General features: G+C 41.2%; 1 protein-coding gene across 1 annotated transcript; it reads right to left on the minus strand.

Moving 5' to 3' along the window:
* Nucleotides 1–1,613: 1,613 nt before the first annotated feature.
* On the minus strand, nucleotides 1,614–13,866 carry slc17a6b (solute carrier family 17 member 6b). The gene is made up of 12 exons (XM_073464784.1): nucleotides 13,793–13,866; nucleotides 12,025–12,280; nucleotides 10,934–11,052; nucleotides 8,647–8,761; nucleotides 7,262–7,349; nucleotides 7,078–7,164; nucleotides 6,489–6,631; nucleotides 6,192–6,341; nucleotides 5,264–5,396; nucleotides 4,800–4,910; nucleotides 2,850–2,977; nucleotides 1,614–1,955 (listed from the first exon to the last, which is right to left on the minus strand). Exons 1-12 carry the CDS (start codon nucleotides 13,864–13,866, stop codon nucleotides 1,614–1,616), a joined length of 1,746 nt encoding a protein of 581 aa, XP_073320885.1.
* Between the last annotated feature and the right edge of the window lie 4,005 nt (nucleotides 13,867–17,871).

Here is a 17,871-nt window from a genome sequence, read left to right on the forward strand (position 1 = left end):
CTATTAATTACTCATATGATGTTCGTCAATTTAAAAGATAATTCTTCAACTGGAGAAAGTCGCAGTTTGTCATAAAACTAATGAAATATAAGACTGACAAGAAATAGAAAGACTATTTCTATTTTTTCACTTAGTTAAAAATCATCCCTTAAGTTGACAAACATCAAATGAGTAATTCATGGCACAATTCAAACAGGATCATATAGATTATTTGTCCTTCATCTTGAGTACTTTTCCAAAATAAAGTCCCATGAAGCGCATCAGAAGGGACGAGACTTCTGCACTCTATCGCAGTTGTTTATCAATCAAATCCAATCAAACCACACCCCACACAGTCCTGATGAAGCAGATGAACTTTTCTGAATGTTAAAACTCTTTTTTTAATAATACATATAGAAGCTTTTCCAAAACTTGGATTGTTGTTTTAAAGTCATAAATATTTGATCTATAGAGAAATTCTTCACTTATCCCTTTGATTATGTAAATATCTATTTCACACTATTTTGAATAATAATTTTTCCCTTTTCATTAAATATTATTCTGATATAGTAAGAGTCTCATACTGATTTTGGCTAGTCTGTACTTTCCCAAAGTCTTTGCATTGCACAGACCCTTCGTAAGGTCGTGAATCTCTTGGTCTAAAAGTGCCTAAATTGAATCTATAAACTCTTATACATATTTCCTCTCTAGTTATATCTGTCGTATAGGTTTTATCTTAGAGAAATCTGTTAACAATGCATTGGTACAACTAGGCTTTTGTTGGCTTGACATTAATGTGGAAAATGTTAATGAGACTGGCTTTAGTCCTGCACTACACTGCTGAGATGTGACGGGCTGCACAAGCAAAAAATCAAACGCTCAACTGGCACAAAATGGATCACATGTAGCAAACGGACATTTTTACCCTTTATGCGCGTGTAACCAAACAATCATCACAAGTCGATATATCACTCAAATCTCTACACCAGGTCACTTACATGTTGAGGACTTTTACACACACACACACACACCCACACACACACATACACACACACACACATACAGAAGCCGGTGATAAGAAAACAAAAGTCGTCATGTTGTGCATTAAAAGGACACACTACTCTGAGTGCAGTCAGGAGAGCTACAGTACAATCTATATCAACAGAGTGTCTAGTTTCTGTTTACAATGCTGTGCAGTGACATTTATACACTGTAATGGCTGGCTTGTCGTACTGTAACTCTGATAAATAAGAGGTTGGCAGCTTCTATGTAACCCTACAGGCTTCATTCTGGTCAGGAAGCCTCAGCTGATGGGATGAAAATGTTCACATTTATACACGATTGCACTCCAAATAAATATATCTATTATCAGTATGCATAATAATACATTTACAGACTGCCAATTCGATATGTGTTACACCTCTATGAGTCAAATATCTTTAAATTTTTTATACATTTTAGTAATTTTAACATTAAGTTGATACTTTTTTAGATTTATCTTTAGGATTTGTGCAAACAATACAACAATGGATTGTAGATTTTCTTGTTTCTCATTTGATATTTTTTTTTATCACTAAACTGATGCACACTCAGGAAAATAAGTCTACTCATTGGTCGATGAATGTGTGTTTGGTCTAGGAGTATCCCTCATCCTGCCTGTATCCGTAGGCCGCTCCTTGTGCTTCTTCTTGGACATACTCCTCCGTCTTCTCCCAGCCTGAAGCCCAGCCGCCGTTCACCTGTGTGGTGGCACCGTACGACTTCGCCGGAGCTCCGAAGGCACCGTAGTTTTGAGTGATGTCGCCCGTCTCTTCTGCCAGCTCGTCCTCGTCTATGAAGCCGCACTTCTCCTCGCTGGTCAGTTCCGGATCGGCCCACGGCTGTTTTTCTCCCGAAGCAAAGAGCCCGTAGAAGATCACGCCGCCATAATGCACCATGGAGGCGATCAGGAACACATACTGCCACTCCTCCCGAGTCTGAAGAGGAAGGAAGAGGGAAGGAAAACATACATTTGTTTTAACACCTTGAAGCAAATGTCTGGACATTTATTAAAGTGTTTTTCTTGTCGTCAACAAATCCCTTTAAAATAATCAAAACAACCCAAACAATAAACAGATCCTACTAACATATTTTTTGTCTGTCCAAAACATTGTTGTCAAAAAAAACTATTAATTGTGCCGCATTTAAGCAGCAACTCTAAAAGCTGTGGTTGTAAACCTGACAGGACAGAGGAAACTCTCCAGAGGAAACAGAATAAAAGTTTTAGCTTCATTTTAAAACAGCTCTGTTGGAGCTCACAATCTGAATCATGTCTGTGTTAACTTTTGATTTGTAGAAGACCACAGAACATAAATTAACATTATATCCTGACTAAACCCTGCCGGAGCTTTTTTAAGCAGCTTTGTCTCGTAACGTAGCGCTGGCTCTCTTAATGGAGGGATGCACTTATCCTTTCTGCTGCTGGGGGATCGCTGCAGGTAATATGTTCCTCATTAAAGACGTATTTGTTTGTAACACACCACAGTGCAGTTGTAGCTAGAAATGATAACTTCTCCTATAAAGACATATTTTATATTATTACAACTGTATTCATCCATTATGTGCTTATTACTGTTCCTAGGCTTCCACTCATGGATGCTTCACATGAGGAGTTGTTGTTGTTGACAAATACATGTATGTGTAAATGACAAATACAGCACTTATAGGTGTTAAGTGTATTAATAATCATGTATATGCGGCTTTAAATGCAAGTTAGGGCGATGTAAAGTGTTGCTGACAGAGTTAGGTCTTAATTTGGATTATTGCACTATTGCATTGCATGAAATGAGAGGATCTTCTTTTACTGTCATGTTCGGTGGCTGAGCTCTTACCTTGTTCTTCGTCATAGTGCCGACAATCAGTGGGCAAACCATCCCAGACAGGGTACCCACACCATTAGAGATACCCATTAGGATACTGGCATAGCGTGGAGCGATGTCCAGGTGATTGACATTAAAGCCTGGTGGAGAAAAAAAAAACATTAACTTAATATATTGTTGTTCACTGATCCCTTTGTGAAGCATGACAAGGCCAGGCAGCCAGACTTTGATGTAAAAACGAGGGAAACACTGAGACTGTGAGTATGAAGTAATAAAAGCAACAGAAGCGGGACACAGTTGTGGATAAAAGCAGCACAAATGGTGACCATCTTGTTGCAGGAATAGGCAGAAACTCGCCACACATCCTCCTCCTCCCCCACTCAGACTGGCTGAATGAGTAAGTGTCCTCGCGAGCTGCCTCACACTGCCTGCCTGGCAAATCCCCCGAGACTGCTAGCACTGAATTATTAAACACTCCAGGAGAAAGCGCAAGAACAACAGGCAAGAAACTGATTTTGCACACAGTCACAGACCTCTGAATCCTTTGTAGCTAAACATAAACATGGAAAGATCTGTTGAATGAATGACTGGAAAGAGCTGAAAGGTTTATTCTGCCAGTCAGTGAAAACGTGTTACAAATATCTGAAATCTGATGTCTTAGGGAAGTCTTGTTATATACGCTGCTGATATTGATTAAGCTCAGTGTGGCGTTATACACCATGAATCTGCAATATGGTATTAACATACACATATATTATACATTTCAAAGATGCTTGTTATAATGTTCTAATCTGCAAAAACTCTGAATCTTACCAAGTATAGTTACTTATAATAGTTTAGTCAAAAACATCTCATTACACTAAATATAAGAACTATCACCTACAAAGTAGCATTTCAGTGAGATAAATGTGACTTGTTTGTCGACAATATTTATTTTTTCCATAGCAGATATTTTTTTATCTTATTACAAGCAAGAAACACCTTTTATACATTGTTGTTTTTGACTTATTTTTAAAGTGGCATTTTTATCAGTGTAAAGCTGCATGTACATAACGAACTAGCCAATCTTATCATCAGAGGAACTCTAGTTTAGTTTTTATCAGGTATTAACCCTTCTACAATATTTGCACTCATACTTCTAGCTATCACGAGATAATGGAGGCAGTGCTTTAATACCATACAACGAAATTACTGAAGAAAAACTACAATTTTGAGATGTTGTAGGGAAAAAAATGCCCCTTTAGTAATCTCAATAAACAGATATCTGCATATGAATGCAGAATCTGTGGGAAATCGTCAGGGTTTTGGTATCGCAAGTGTTCTGGTTTCCGTTTGTAGTCCGAGTTCTATTAACCGATCGTGTCTGAGTGGGCTTTGGTTGCCTGCAGATCCACTAACTGATATCGAAATGCAATCTGATGATTTGTTTGAGTTGTTTAAAGCTGCTGGACTGTAGATTTCTTTGTTAAGGTCTCAGATCAGATTTTCCACAACAGTCCAAATGATGTGACTTTATGCGCAAGTTTTTCGTCTCAGTGCCTCTTGCTAACAGAGAGCAACAGTAGCTAATGTTAGTTTAGAAATGGAGTCCGCTAGCATAAACTAACGACCAGCGTCCAGAACAACACAGACGTTCCACAGGGCCCCTTTAGTTAGTGAGCTTTAGAGGTGCTGACAGGCTAATGTTGTCATCTTTGGACAGAGCTAGCCGTTTCCCTGTTTCTCGCTAAGCTACAAAAACACTCTCCTGGCTGTAGATTCATATTTAACGTACACATGTGTGAGTGGTATCAATTGTTTAATCTAAAGCTCAGCAAGAAAGCAAATAAGTGTTTCCCCAAACATGACAAACTATTATTTTAAGTCCGGTAAAGTTAAAAACTCCCCTGCAGTGAACGCATCATTTTAACTACAGTATAATATTAATATGGTATATTTGAGCTGAAAGTGTGTTTTACTAACCTGATATAGCAAATCCACTGAAGCCCACTGCCAGCACCAGGAAGGAGATGGCCACCCCTTTACTGTGGGAATATCCGACCACCAGCAGCAATGTGGCCTCCATGCCAAATCCTAACAGAGACAGACAGCAGGTCACACACACACACACACACACAATGCCCACGGGCTGTTGGTCATCGCAGTGCCAATTGAATTAAGCATGATACATGGTCTGCACTCAATTACATAAGGGACAGATATGAAATCAATGCACAGTCACAATCAGCGAGTAAACTTGAGTGTAACTATTGAACAGATAGATTTTTTTAAAAAAACCTAAACACAACCAGCTCTCCAACCCATCTGGCAGCGAGAAGCGACTGAAAACAGAGCAGTATGGATCCGACACCATGACAGTAACACCCTGTGACTGTGCTGAGAGAGGTGTGGAAAACAATATTTCATCCTTGGTTCAGACTTCTCACCTCCACAGTTCATGATTTTCCTGACATTGGTGGTGGACAGGATGTTCTTGCTGCGCAGGTAGTCGGCCAGCTGGCCACCGATGGGCACAATGATGGTCATCACCAAGTGGGGCAGGGCAGACAGTATGCCGACCTACAACCACATACAGAAAATCAACCAAATCAGCTGCATCTCTGACTGCTCAGTTTTGGATCTGTTGCATTGTGGAACCGTTAGTCAGCAGAAATGTATGCGCCATGAACACGTCTTTTTTTTTGTTTTCATTGTGGGAATTTGCACTGTAGTGACTAAATATCACAGAGAATATTAATCTCTTAAAGGTCCGGTGCGAAGGATTTAGGGGCAAAAAAGGAATATAATATTCATAATTATGTATTCATTAGTATATAATCACTTCTAGCTAAGAATCATTTAGTTTTCTTTACCTTACCACCATTATGCACCGCCATGTTTCTACAAAAACTAAACCAAACACAGGCTCTTGAGAGGACCTCTTCTTTTTTCTTTTTTTTTTTTTGCATTTTCATTGATTGCAATCTGCAACACTGGACGGTCAATTTTTAGGGGCTTGAACAGATCGTGTATTTAACAGACATGCACCCATTTGATGCATTGCTAGCATAGACCTGATGTTATTTATTTTATTTTATCCCATATGAATCACTTTTTCTATGGTTGCTTATTTTCTTAAACCAACATCATTTGACATCACTTTGACACCCTTTTTTTTTATCTTTTGTGAACTGATGCTACCTTGTTATGTAAAACATTAGTTCATGAGAAAGAACCACCAGTCAGTCACACTGACATTGATTCTGATAATGATTCGTACCAGCTACAAAGTGTTACACGCTCAGCTCTGAAACATCTATCATGTATCGATCAAACAATTCATGCTCCACGTTTGTCACTTGTCCACTAACTCACCTTGCTTATCTCGAAGCCAAACACCTCCTCGAAGTATGCAGGCTGGCTAATGAGCAGCAGGTAAAAGGTCCAGCTCCTGCAGAAGTTTGCCACGATGATTGCATAGACAGGCATAGAGGTGAAGAACTTCTTCCAGGGGGTCTTGAATTTCTGGAATAGATTATCACAAAGGATTGAATTTTTACTAATAAATATGTTTGGTTGTGTCTCTCTGGCAAAAGAAACTGGCTGATGATGGAAAGCTACGAGTGTCGGGTGGACTATATTATATCGTTTGTCTGGAGGGCATCCCCTCACCTCGGCAGGACCCGATAACTTGACACTCTCTCCAATGCTCTCCTCAATGTAGCAGCGCTCCTCATCCGTGATGGTAGGATGTTCAGCGGGGCTCTCGTAAGACACAAGGATCCAGAACATGTACCAGAAGATACCGACGCATCCTGCATATCACAGACAGATTACACATCAGGACTTTAGATCATTACAGATGTAACACTGCAGCTAATTTTGACCTCAGCAGTAGGCACACACAGAGTGTTTGGCAGCTTGATCTTTCCGAAATGCCTGAGAGAATATAAGCCAGACAGGAAAGCTAACTGTATTCAGTCCAGAGAGAGAGAGAGAGAGAGAGAGAGAGATGGGGGGTTATTTATTGACACACCCAAACATAGGGGGGAGGAAATCGATACGCAGTCTGCCCGGATAAATCCATTTGACTTTCACTGTCAAACTCTTAAGGTTTCTACCGAGCTTTAAAACACTCCAGCTAAACATTTTTCAACACATTTATCCACTGTTTTGTCGTTGTATCGCCACAGAGTCACAACTCATCTCCCATTCAACTGCACACACAAAACACATGCAAGCCCTCATCAATCAATCTTACCATAGACGTAGAACACTGAGGACCAGCCTGAATACTGAACCAGGATCCCAGCCAGAGGCATCGCTATCACAGCACCAGCATACGAGCCTGACAGACACAGACGAGGGAAGATCAGACCTCGTGATCGATACATGCAACACATCAGTTTTGATTTATATTATACATGATACAAATAAGCAGTTACCACAGAACGAGATGGTGGCCAGACGACTCCTTTCCAGCGGAGGAGCCCACTTACTCCAGATGCCGTGACATGCCGGGTATGTTACTCCCTGAACGCACCACACAGAAACAGTCTGTATTAATTCATGGTAAAGAAACATGCAGTAACAGTGAGCAGCCGACTGGAACAAGTCTTTGCGAAATATATTTAAGTAATAAGAGCAGTCAATGCTCCATGTCAGCCATTTATTTGCATCCCAGGAGCTAGTAGTGTGTGCAAACAGAAGGATTCAAATCCAACCAATTAATGTGATAAAAAATAAATATGCAGGTTTGTGCAATTAAATGATTAAATGCCACATGCATCCATTAGTTTGCGCCAATTTTGACGGATCTAACGCGCCGTTAATCCAGTAAATAATAGACTCAAAATCCCAACATAAATAGAACAAAGCAAAACTTTACCTTTGCATTGTATTTCTGGATTATTTGAGTTTAGGATCATGTCTGTGAGGGAATACCCTTTCAGATCTGAACAAGAACCAACAGATATCTCATATAATAACTAACAAAAATTAACATTTTCACCCTTTTAATTAACAGGAGCAAATTGCACAGGGCCATGAGCAAAGAGGACCTGATGAGCTGTTCATGGAGCAAAGCGGCTCCGCGGCTATTAAATGTTCATCAGCCGCTAATTTGAACAAACTGTGTTGGCTTAAAATACGATCTGCATGGACTTTCTGAGGAGGGCAGTGCACAACTTCCAGTCTTCAAGGGATGAAATATTAGATTATAATATTAAATTGTTTTTATTCACACAACAAGACTCCCATTTAGACTGTAATAAAGACTTGCTGCAACATGTTTTATCCAAAAAAAACACAGATCTTCTATTCATACAAACAATAAACCAACAACTTCATCTCTATATTTCAGCATGTCTGTTATGTTCACACGTTTAAGAACTGTAGTATCAGTTTTCTGTATTCTTAACTCAACAATCAACAAACAAATGTCATCAGCATGCCAAGATTTACTACACGAAAGACAGATAGTGTATCTGTGTGTCATGTTTCACTACAAAGCCAGAGGACTGACCCGTTTTTTGCCTTTCAGCATTTCCCTTCTCATCCCTCTGTGTACCAGCACCTTGCTGATGTGTTTCCAGGATACAAAGTATGACAGCAGAAAAAGGAGCCGGACTATCCCACAGACACTCAGCTGTAGTGGACTGGATCAATACAGCTCGTCTCACATTTCAGTCTTTCCTTTGCTTTCTCGTGGAGTAAAATTTGCAGGTGGGCCCTTTGTATAGTGTATTATTGCAGAACCCCAGCCATAGTAACAGATATAATCCTTACTGGAGGAACAGAAGATTTAAAAATGTTGTCAACATTCTCTCACCTCCACCAGACCTTGTAATATCCTCACAAAGATGACACACCCATAATGGACCCGGGCGGCCGAGGGGATGAACATGTTAAGAGTCGAGGTCAGGACGATGGCTGCACCGAATACCCTGGAAATGATAGGATTTATCTTCAATACTTCTGCATGTTTGACTTTACTATAACATTGTTAATCCTAATCAATATATGAATAATCAATAATAGTCAAGTTTAATCAATTCTTTTTATTACTGCTAGCAAGAAATAATTGTGTAAAGACGTGTTCATGTTAAAGGTCAGGATGACTTTGCCGGAAAGTGACGATGAGGAGACATTATGGGAATACAGGTGTTTGACCTTGAAAGAAGGGAGGTAATGCTCAACAGTACCTGGTATGAAAATGTGGTTAGCTCCCACGTAGATAAGTAAATATTACATACAGTAAGAATGATGTAATGGTACTAAAGGATGGCATAATGGTGTCCAAGGCTGGGAGGAAATTGAAAGGATAAAAGATTTTGTGCAAATGTGAGTGATGTTTTGCCAGGACCAGACTAGATTTTGTTGCACCTGCTTCTTGACAATAAAACCTAATCAACACTGAACTATGAAGATTGTTTTACTGCAGTTATTTTTAATAAAATGTGGATGAAGATCTGAACTCATCGGGCCTAAGTGAAGATTTTCATTCCCAGAATGGCATTTACCATAATTCAGCTTTGTGACGTTGTAAACAGGAACTGTGCATTGAAATATTACAATTAAATATCCCAGTCTTTATTTAAAGACAAAAATATCAAATATTGTTGGTCTAAGATTTTTTAATAAGCCTTCATATTTCACTGAAATATCTATGAAACGTAACAGATTTATATTTGACAGTGAATTTCAAGTCTCCTCTTCATCTCCTTGAAAAACAAGAGAAATCTGTCACGAACTTAAACCGAGCTCATCACACATCGACGCTGTTCGAACTTTGTGTCCTTTGTTCTGATTGGCCCTGCGCCACATTCGATCTTCTGACGTCAGTGAGCTAAACATTCCAAGCGGCCACGCCCCACTGACAGTCGCATCGATGCGTAGGTGTCGCTTAGCAACAATTTCGAACGCGGTACTGTCCAGGAAGTGTGTTTTTCGTGAAGAATGACGTTTTAATTTGACGTCTAAACGGATTTATTAATCGTTTATTCAACAACATGTGCTTAGTGTCAACATACAGCTCACAACTTCTTCAGTTTCGTCGTAGAGGAAGACAGAAGAACGTTATTATTTCTTAATCCTATTTTTCTTTTCTGTAAGGCGAGGCAGCAGCAGAGGCAGGAGGACCAGGCCGTCCACAAACACGGAGCCATTTGTCATTTCGGTCACGTTCTCCCGCCCCTCTCATCTGCACGCGGGGGGCAAGCCCTAATCCGGTTGAGACCACTGTTGGGCACGAGACCAATTGATTCGATTACATCCGCGTGTCAATCAACAGGACGAGGAAGAGACAAACCGGGAAAATAAACATTTTTTTAAAAAGAGAGATGGGCCTACAATAAAACCAGGAAGATGTAGCCTATTTATACATTTCTCTTCTAGCTCCATTTATTACCATCATTATTATTATCATTATTATTGGGTAGCCTAATGTTAGAGTAATGTTTTACTTTTTATGTTGTGTTTAAGATTTGGGCCTCTTACTGTTTAGCTGCCTCGATGACATCAGCGCTCAATATTCATGTCAGACAATAAACATTCAGCATTTCATCCCTAAATTGTGCATATTAATATCACAGCTTCGTGTGAGTTAAAGCCTTTGGCGACAGGACAGGTCTGGTCTCCATGCCCTGAGAGAGCGGCGGATTAGACCCGGCTCCCCCCGGGAGCTCATTAACAGGTGGCAGGGAGCCCTGACACCGGGAGCTGCAGGCCTGCCAGCCCGGCGCGCTGCCCGCAGCTCTGCATCACTTCAGACCAGATGACTGTCTGCTGCACTTATCTACTGACACTCCGCCTTTAACTGAGAATTGTTCATCCGATTCATAATTCAGACAAGAATGATTTTTTTTTTTTTTTTTTCAACTGAGGCCTCGTTTGATTTGTTTTATTCCAGTCCCCACGTGTTCATGTTCGTCTCCTCCCTGGGCTTTTTATTTATTTATTTATTTTTAAATAACAATGAAGACAGAGATTCACACCAACTGTTCAGTCATTTCGTTCAACAGGCCACAATAATGATAAAATGATAAATAATAGAAATCACACTGCTTCATCTGCCAAACGAGTGTGACTGTGTTGTATTAGTGCTGGTTCACGCCTACCTGTTCGCTGCCAGCCTGGAGGAGATGTATCCCCCCGGGATTTGCGTCACGATGTAGCCCCAGAAGAAAGAGCCGTGAATCAGCCCCACCGTCTCTGGATCCCAGTTGAACTTGGCTTTCTAGAAGACAAAGCGTTTTAACTAAAAAAAAAAATAATAAAAAAAAAGCAAAACCGACACTAAACATTGATGAACGACCTCTGCTGCTGGAGGCTGCTGCTTCATTTTGAGACGATCATTCGGGAAACAAACGAAAAACATGCATTGTTTGAACTGATTGGCCTGTTTATTAAAGGCCTGCTGCCTTTATTGGTTTATTTCGATCTCATCACAGAAATCATTCATCTGCCCTGCGCTGTCTAGAAAGAAAAACTAATAAGAAGATGATCTGATGAAGATGATTCTTCTTCTTTTTCTTCTTCTTCTTCTTAGGTTATTTGATGTAGCTATCCTACGATTATTCGGCCTCAACACAGAAACATGAATATAAATATATATTGTGTAGCCTAATAATCATAGGCTATATTGTGAATTCGCATATTGAGACATAACCTGCTTTAAAAGATCTATGTGCCTTTTAATTTCGCACCTATTCCCTTTTTTTACGCAAATAGCCTAGATGCTTTCAAGGGGATTACATTTTAAAATAACGTGACACTGTGACGTTTTTTGTTACGTTTCTGCACGATTTAGCTTTCACACACAGATGCATTTGATCTTATTAAAATTTCATCCTGTAATCCACATTTTAGAGACTATAAAAGCGAGCTGACATGGAGCAGGATCACATTTATGACGCATTAATAATTTAGGCGTGTTTTAAAAATACCCCACGCCTATTTCGGGGTTTCTTACGCACAAATATCAGCTTTAATTTTGCAGAAGCTCATCAGGCCTGATCACTGGGGGCAGTTTAACATTTGGGAGGTGATTTTATGGCCTAATGTGACAGCAGGCCTCGCGTATTCTGCGTTAATGTCCCCTCCTCCCGCTTTTCTTTCCCCCTTAAACACCAAGCAGCTGTCTTGCGTCTGGAGGCATGCAGCCTACGTCTGTTTCTACGTCAGGAGAGCTCGCTGCCGGCTGCCACACCTCTATGACGATGATCTTGCCGTTCTGGTGGATGGTGCTGTTGTTGACCATGCCCACTATGGCCACGCCCAGGTTACACCGGATGCCGAAGGAGATGCAGAAGCCCAGGCCGCTCAGGATGGCGATGATGTAGCGGCGGGGCAGACCGCAGCAGTTGCAGTCGCACAGCGGGGGCTTCTTCTCCGCGGCCTCCCGGGGCCGCCCGTCCTCCGTCAGCTCGATCACCTCGCCCGTTTTCTGCCTCCTCTCCATCACCCTGTTATAACAGCCAGGTGAAGACAGTGTCTAGCAAGTGTGTCTAAGGAAACACCACCCTTAAAATATTTAGATTATCTCCTTAAAGCTGCTATCTGTAGGAAAAGTTGATTTTTAAGTCTCATTCCCAACTCGTCAAATAATGACGCTTTGGGATTACAGGCCTCCATCCCAAAGCGTCATTATGTCACGAGTTGGGAATGAGAGTCAAAAAATCAACTTTTCCTACAAATTGCGGCTTTAAATGTGAAATATTTCAAGGAGGCCCGTTTTTATTTCTGTTTCTGGATGAGGGGTTAATTCTGGGCTGGATGCTGGGGGGGAGGTTTGGGTGGTTTGCGTGCCTGTCTGAGATTTCTTGTCATTTAAGTCAAGAACATGAAGGAGGCGAGTCATGCAGCATCACCAAAACCAACCATCTGTGCACGTGTGAGGCCTCCACACTGGAGATTACTCTCTCTGTCACTGAAGGAGCATCACATCTAGCTGTGAGGTCCAAGTCAGATGACTCTAGACACATGGACCTCGCCTGTATTAAACAAATATATCCATCTGGTTTTGCTCTTGAGACGAAAAGATAAGAATAAAATAAATGAGCTGGGCCTGTGGAGCTGATGTCCCTGACTGTACCGCATTGCAGCAGCAGCCCGCTCACTTTCGCACTCATTAGCATTCACGGGACCGAGCAGCGGCTCCAGCCTCCAGACAGAAACACGTCTGTGGGCATTCCTCAGACCCCTCCAGGTGAGCCACAGTTACAACAGAGTGTCCAAATCCAGCATGCAAAAATGATCAAAATCGAAAAAACTGCTCAATTCCTGAATGAAAAGCAACAGCAGCCAATTAAAGGAGAATTAAATACGTATTAATGTATAGATTGCAGTGAAATCAAAGGCCTGTTTTTTTTTGCAGAATAAGAATAATCGGAAACTTGAGCTCATCATCAATATGCGCATTCGTTTTTTACTGGATTTCTCTCTCAGATTTAAAAGAATTGCGCTCAGGTAACACATGACACATGGATTCACAAGGGATCCATCTATAAGATAGCAGGACGTCTACACGTCTTTATTGGACCACAGGTGCAGACGCCATCACCACCTCTCAAGGAAACCCCTGTTCAAAGCGACGCGTTTGATTCTGCACGTTCATCCAGACGCGTGCGTCACTGCTTTTAAAGATAATATGATACAATGCGTTATATAAATTATGAATGAATCCCACCGCCCCCCCCAAAAAAAATTCCGCGCGTGGTGGCCTGCACTAATGAGATTCACGCACAGGCCCCGCATCAGGACGGACTGACAGCTGCGTGTGCACACATACACACACACACACACACACACCTACACACACATTTGATTGCATAATTTTCTTCCCCCATCTAGAGGCGTGACCATCATCCCTCTTTAAGTTGTAAATCAATTTTGGGTGAGCATTAATCACAATCACACTCCCACACGAGGAGATTGTCAAATAAATAAACAAATAAATAAATAATGCGTGTCCTTACCTGTGCATATGACCCAGGGCCTTCCCCGCAAATTCTTTCACCCCCGCCGTGGCTCTCATCTTCACTGCCTCCATATCCAGTTTCTATGTGTCGGCCTGTTTTCTCAAGATTATTTTTAATGCTTGATCGTCATGTTACAGCGCAGGATGGCCGACTGCAGCGGCTACGAGGAAAAACAACAAACCAAGTTATAACAGATCTACAGTCCAGGGGAGGCGACGGTCCCAAAAAAAACAAACAAAAAACAAAACAAAAAAAACAACAACAAAAAAACCGCGCCTACTTTTCACAATCAAAGATCTGAAACGAAAACACCTCCGCGTAAAGACTCAGACGAGCTGTGCGCCTTCATCCACCCCCAACTCATCACCCGCCTGGCGTACAGTAGCCGCGCCGAGTGCCATCACGACGGAAACAACGCGGAGGGGGGAAATTGACAGCCGGCGTCGTGGAGCAGCGCAGGAAAAAAAAAAAAAGAGAGGACGGATGAATGCAAGGATTAGGGGGGTGAAAAAAGAAAACCCAAAGCTGAAAGTTTAGGGAGCGGGAGTGCGTGTTTGGAGCGGCTTCGGTAAATCAATGAGGGGAGTGAGGCTGTATCGTGTCTCCTGTGGTGAGCGCAGGTTCATCTGACGTCGTGTTCAGCACCGAGGTCAGCGACAGGCAGCTCCGCGTCCAACATCTGGCCAGCTGCTCCGCACGACTCACTGGAGGCCAGGAGTCGACATAAAACATGAGAATACACACACGAGTCTGATTCTGTTGGTTGTTTTAATACAAACATATGAGGGGGGGACAGAGGAGGACAGGGTGTATAGTTCAGTCCATCAGTTATGTCGCAGTCTGGATTATATGAGGGGTTTTTTTTGTTTTTTTCGTTTGCATGTGTTTATTTTGCTTTTTTTTAAGGCTCAAAAGTGTGCAATAAAAAACAAAAACAGGCACAGTGAAGCCCATGTATAAAAAGCTGCAGGTCTCCCGAGGGCGGTGCTATGGAAACCAAATGAGCAGGAGTGGATTCCCCCTCCAACCAGCTCCTCTCCTCATCGTAGGAATCCATCAATTATTTAAGCGTCTCCCATATTTCCTCCCCCTCCCGACAGCCACATCTTCCCACAGAGGCGTGAACACAATTCTTTCAACATTTAATATTTGATTAAGATACATTTGAAACCTTTAACAGGATTTTGAAGCCCACATTTTTGCCCCAAAAACTAAAAAAGGCTAAAACCACTAACCTAATCCAGGTTTAAAAAAAAAATAAAAAAATTAAAACCATACCATAACAATAATAATGATAAGAGAAGTTTCAGGTGTGGAGATGTTGGATGTGTGGTTAGAGGACAAAAGAGAGGAGAGAAAAGAGATCAGTGTGTGTTCTCATCATTTGTTGGTATTGGGCGCCATCTGGTGGTCACACATGATACAGCACCCTGCACTCTCAATTTGTGGGATTATTCTGAGCTGATTCTGCTTAATTTGTGTGCTTATTATTGTCATGTATTTCCTTTACGCCCATATTTGTTTTGTTGAATCATGTTTGATATATTAGTTCAGGGTTTTATTTGTCTGTCAGCCGTCCTCCACTCGAGGAAGTGTGTTGATGTTTGACACTAGAAGACTGTTCTTCACTTTCATTGAATGAGGTTTGTCCCTGTGAAAATTTAGGGCAAGTTGTTTGTAGGACAGACCTTTTCTGCAGGTCGAATGTGGCCCCTTTAATAACTCGTCGTGACCCCTTGCTCATTTTATTAATCAGCACAAAAAAACTCTCGTTTCATTAAAAAGTTTGAACCCAGAGAGCCAAACTGACAACCCACTTCTCATATGATAAAGGAGCGTCTCCTGTTTTTATCCCACACTTTTGTATCCATGATTGTTTTTCAATTGTCAGAACTAATAAAAAAATAAAAAGTGAATTGTTTTAACACATTTAAACTCTGAGCTTCACAGGTTCAGACACAGGAAATGTAAAAGTCCGGCCCCTTGGTGCTTCGCTTTTTCAAATTCAAACAGAAACCACTTCAGAAATATTGAGAATGGACTTTTCGGGGATGTTGGAGACATCTGGTGACCTGTAGGATACTTACACATTCAGAGATTGTGATTTTTTCACTGAGGGAGAATGACTAGATGCGCTGTTAAGAGGTTGTGAGTAGCTTATTGAACTTTTCAGACGACCCCGTGAACAGGCCTCTCCCTCTAGAAGCTTGATGGGTGCAGTGAGGTCATCAGGTAGATTCAGCTCACCTGGTCTGCTGGAGCCAGCCAGTCGTTCTCTCTCCCGGCTTCCACCCTGTTTAGCCGTGCTGTGTTTAGTTTGTCTATGTTAAACTTATTTTTAGTTACACCTCATGTGTTCTCCCCTCCTTTGTCCAGCCTTGAACCGGATTGTGACAACATTAATTATCATTCAAAGACAATGTATTTTTTCTGTCTGAAAACATATCTAGAGAGGATCTTTAAGGTGGTTATAAGGCAGTTTCTTGACCTTTTCGGGATCCAAATGCAGAAAATCTGACTGGAAGAGTCCAGTGATTTATTGAAAAAAAAAATGCAGCTATTTTAAGTGTACTGGCATGGTGGGAAGTCTGAATCAGTGTAACTAAGAATCCACAGGTGAGAGATGCAAGTAGGAGGACAGGCACAGGTACTGGTTGAGGTGCAGGTGTCAGGTTTCAGGGTTCAGGTTTAATAGGCTGGAAAGCAAAGACACCGGCTGAGGAAAAATGCCTGGTATACATACAGCATACTGTCAGAGTGAGTAGAGAATGAGACACAGGTGAGCAGGAGGAAGCTGGAATCAGGTGAGCTGGATTGAGTCAGAGCAGTAAACTGTCGGTTCCTTTATGTGAAACCTTTTATGCTGCTGTGTTTGCCAGGTTTTTGTGCTGTTGTATAGGCTATGAACCAATAAAACTCACATTAAAAACTGTTATTCCTTCATTTATTGTGTTAAATATTAACAGCGTTACTGCGCTTCTGTACAATAGGCTACAGTGAACTTAGAGCGTAACAGACAAAATATTTACAGAAAAATTCATGCACGTCAAAGCAGACAGAGCAACTACTTTGCAACGACTAGCAGCAGCAACAAATGATATGAAACAGATTTGGAATTCAGTTCGGAAGCTTTGTTGTTACAAAATCATACAAAAAGTAAAAACAGACGTTTAAGGCATTTGTTTGTTGGTAAATACATCATGAACCTTTGGGGATCGACTGCACACATCTGACATCTGCTCGACAAACATTAGAAGATGTTTAATCCTGAGATTGAAGTAAGCCAGGCTTAGTTTTTGACTGGAATCACAACTGCACCATTTACATTAAACTACCAAGAGGTTTCCATATAAACACTGATAAAAGTAAATGCATATTAGGCTTTAGAGGATACAAAAAGACGTCTGATTGATGAGTATTGTACTGTGAAGGAATGTAATGCAATCTTTGTCTCCCACAGAATGAGTAGCAGAGGTTTGTTACTTGTCTGGTCCCTTAAAAAGTAGTAATTTATAGCATAATATATACTTTAAAGATCATCAAACTAACACTGCTTGATGGTCACTTATTAAGTGTTGAGTAATATAAAATGAGAAGTCAGGTTTTGCAAGTAAAAAGATGATTATGAAGTAGCTCTAAACACAAATGCTTCACGAGAGAGAGCAGAAGCAGATCAATAAATTAATTGCACTACAACCCTTTCAAATAGAAAACATATTTCTCTATCTACAGCAAAACTAAGTCACCAGCTAGAGAGTTATTCTTCTCCCTCAAACCCTCGCTCACATGTATCCCCACCAGGGCTTACGATTGTTTACGCCTAGAGTATACGGAGACACCAGTAATGTGAAATCTGGAAACAGACACACAGGCCATCTATTATCCACGTGTAAGTCGAGGAGGAGGGACGCCGATGCATGATCGGCCTGAACCCGCGCACACGAACTGATTGTGTTAAAACAGAAGATCTGTCTTTTTCTTTTGATAAAAAACGTATAATTGGTCCCGCAGCAAGTTGGAGGAACATTTTGGAGGATGAGACATGAGCCTGCAGCCGCATGGAATAACACCGCCGA

This window comes from Pagrus major, chromosome 4 (genome assembly GCF_040436345.1).
Source record: "Pagrus major chromosome 4, Pma_NU_1.0".
In the NCBI taxonomy this organism is placed as follows: domain Eukaryota; kingdom Metazoa; phylum Chordata; class Actinopteri; order Spariformes; family Sparidae; genus Pagrus; species Pagrus major.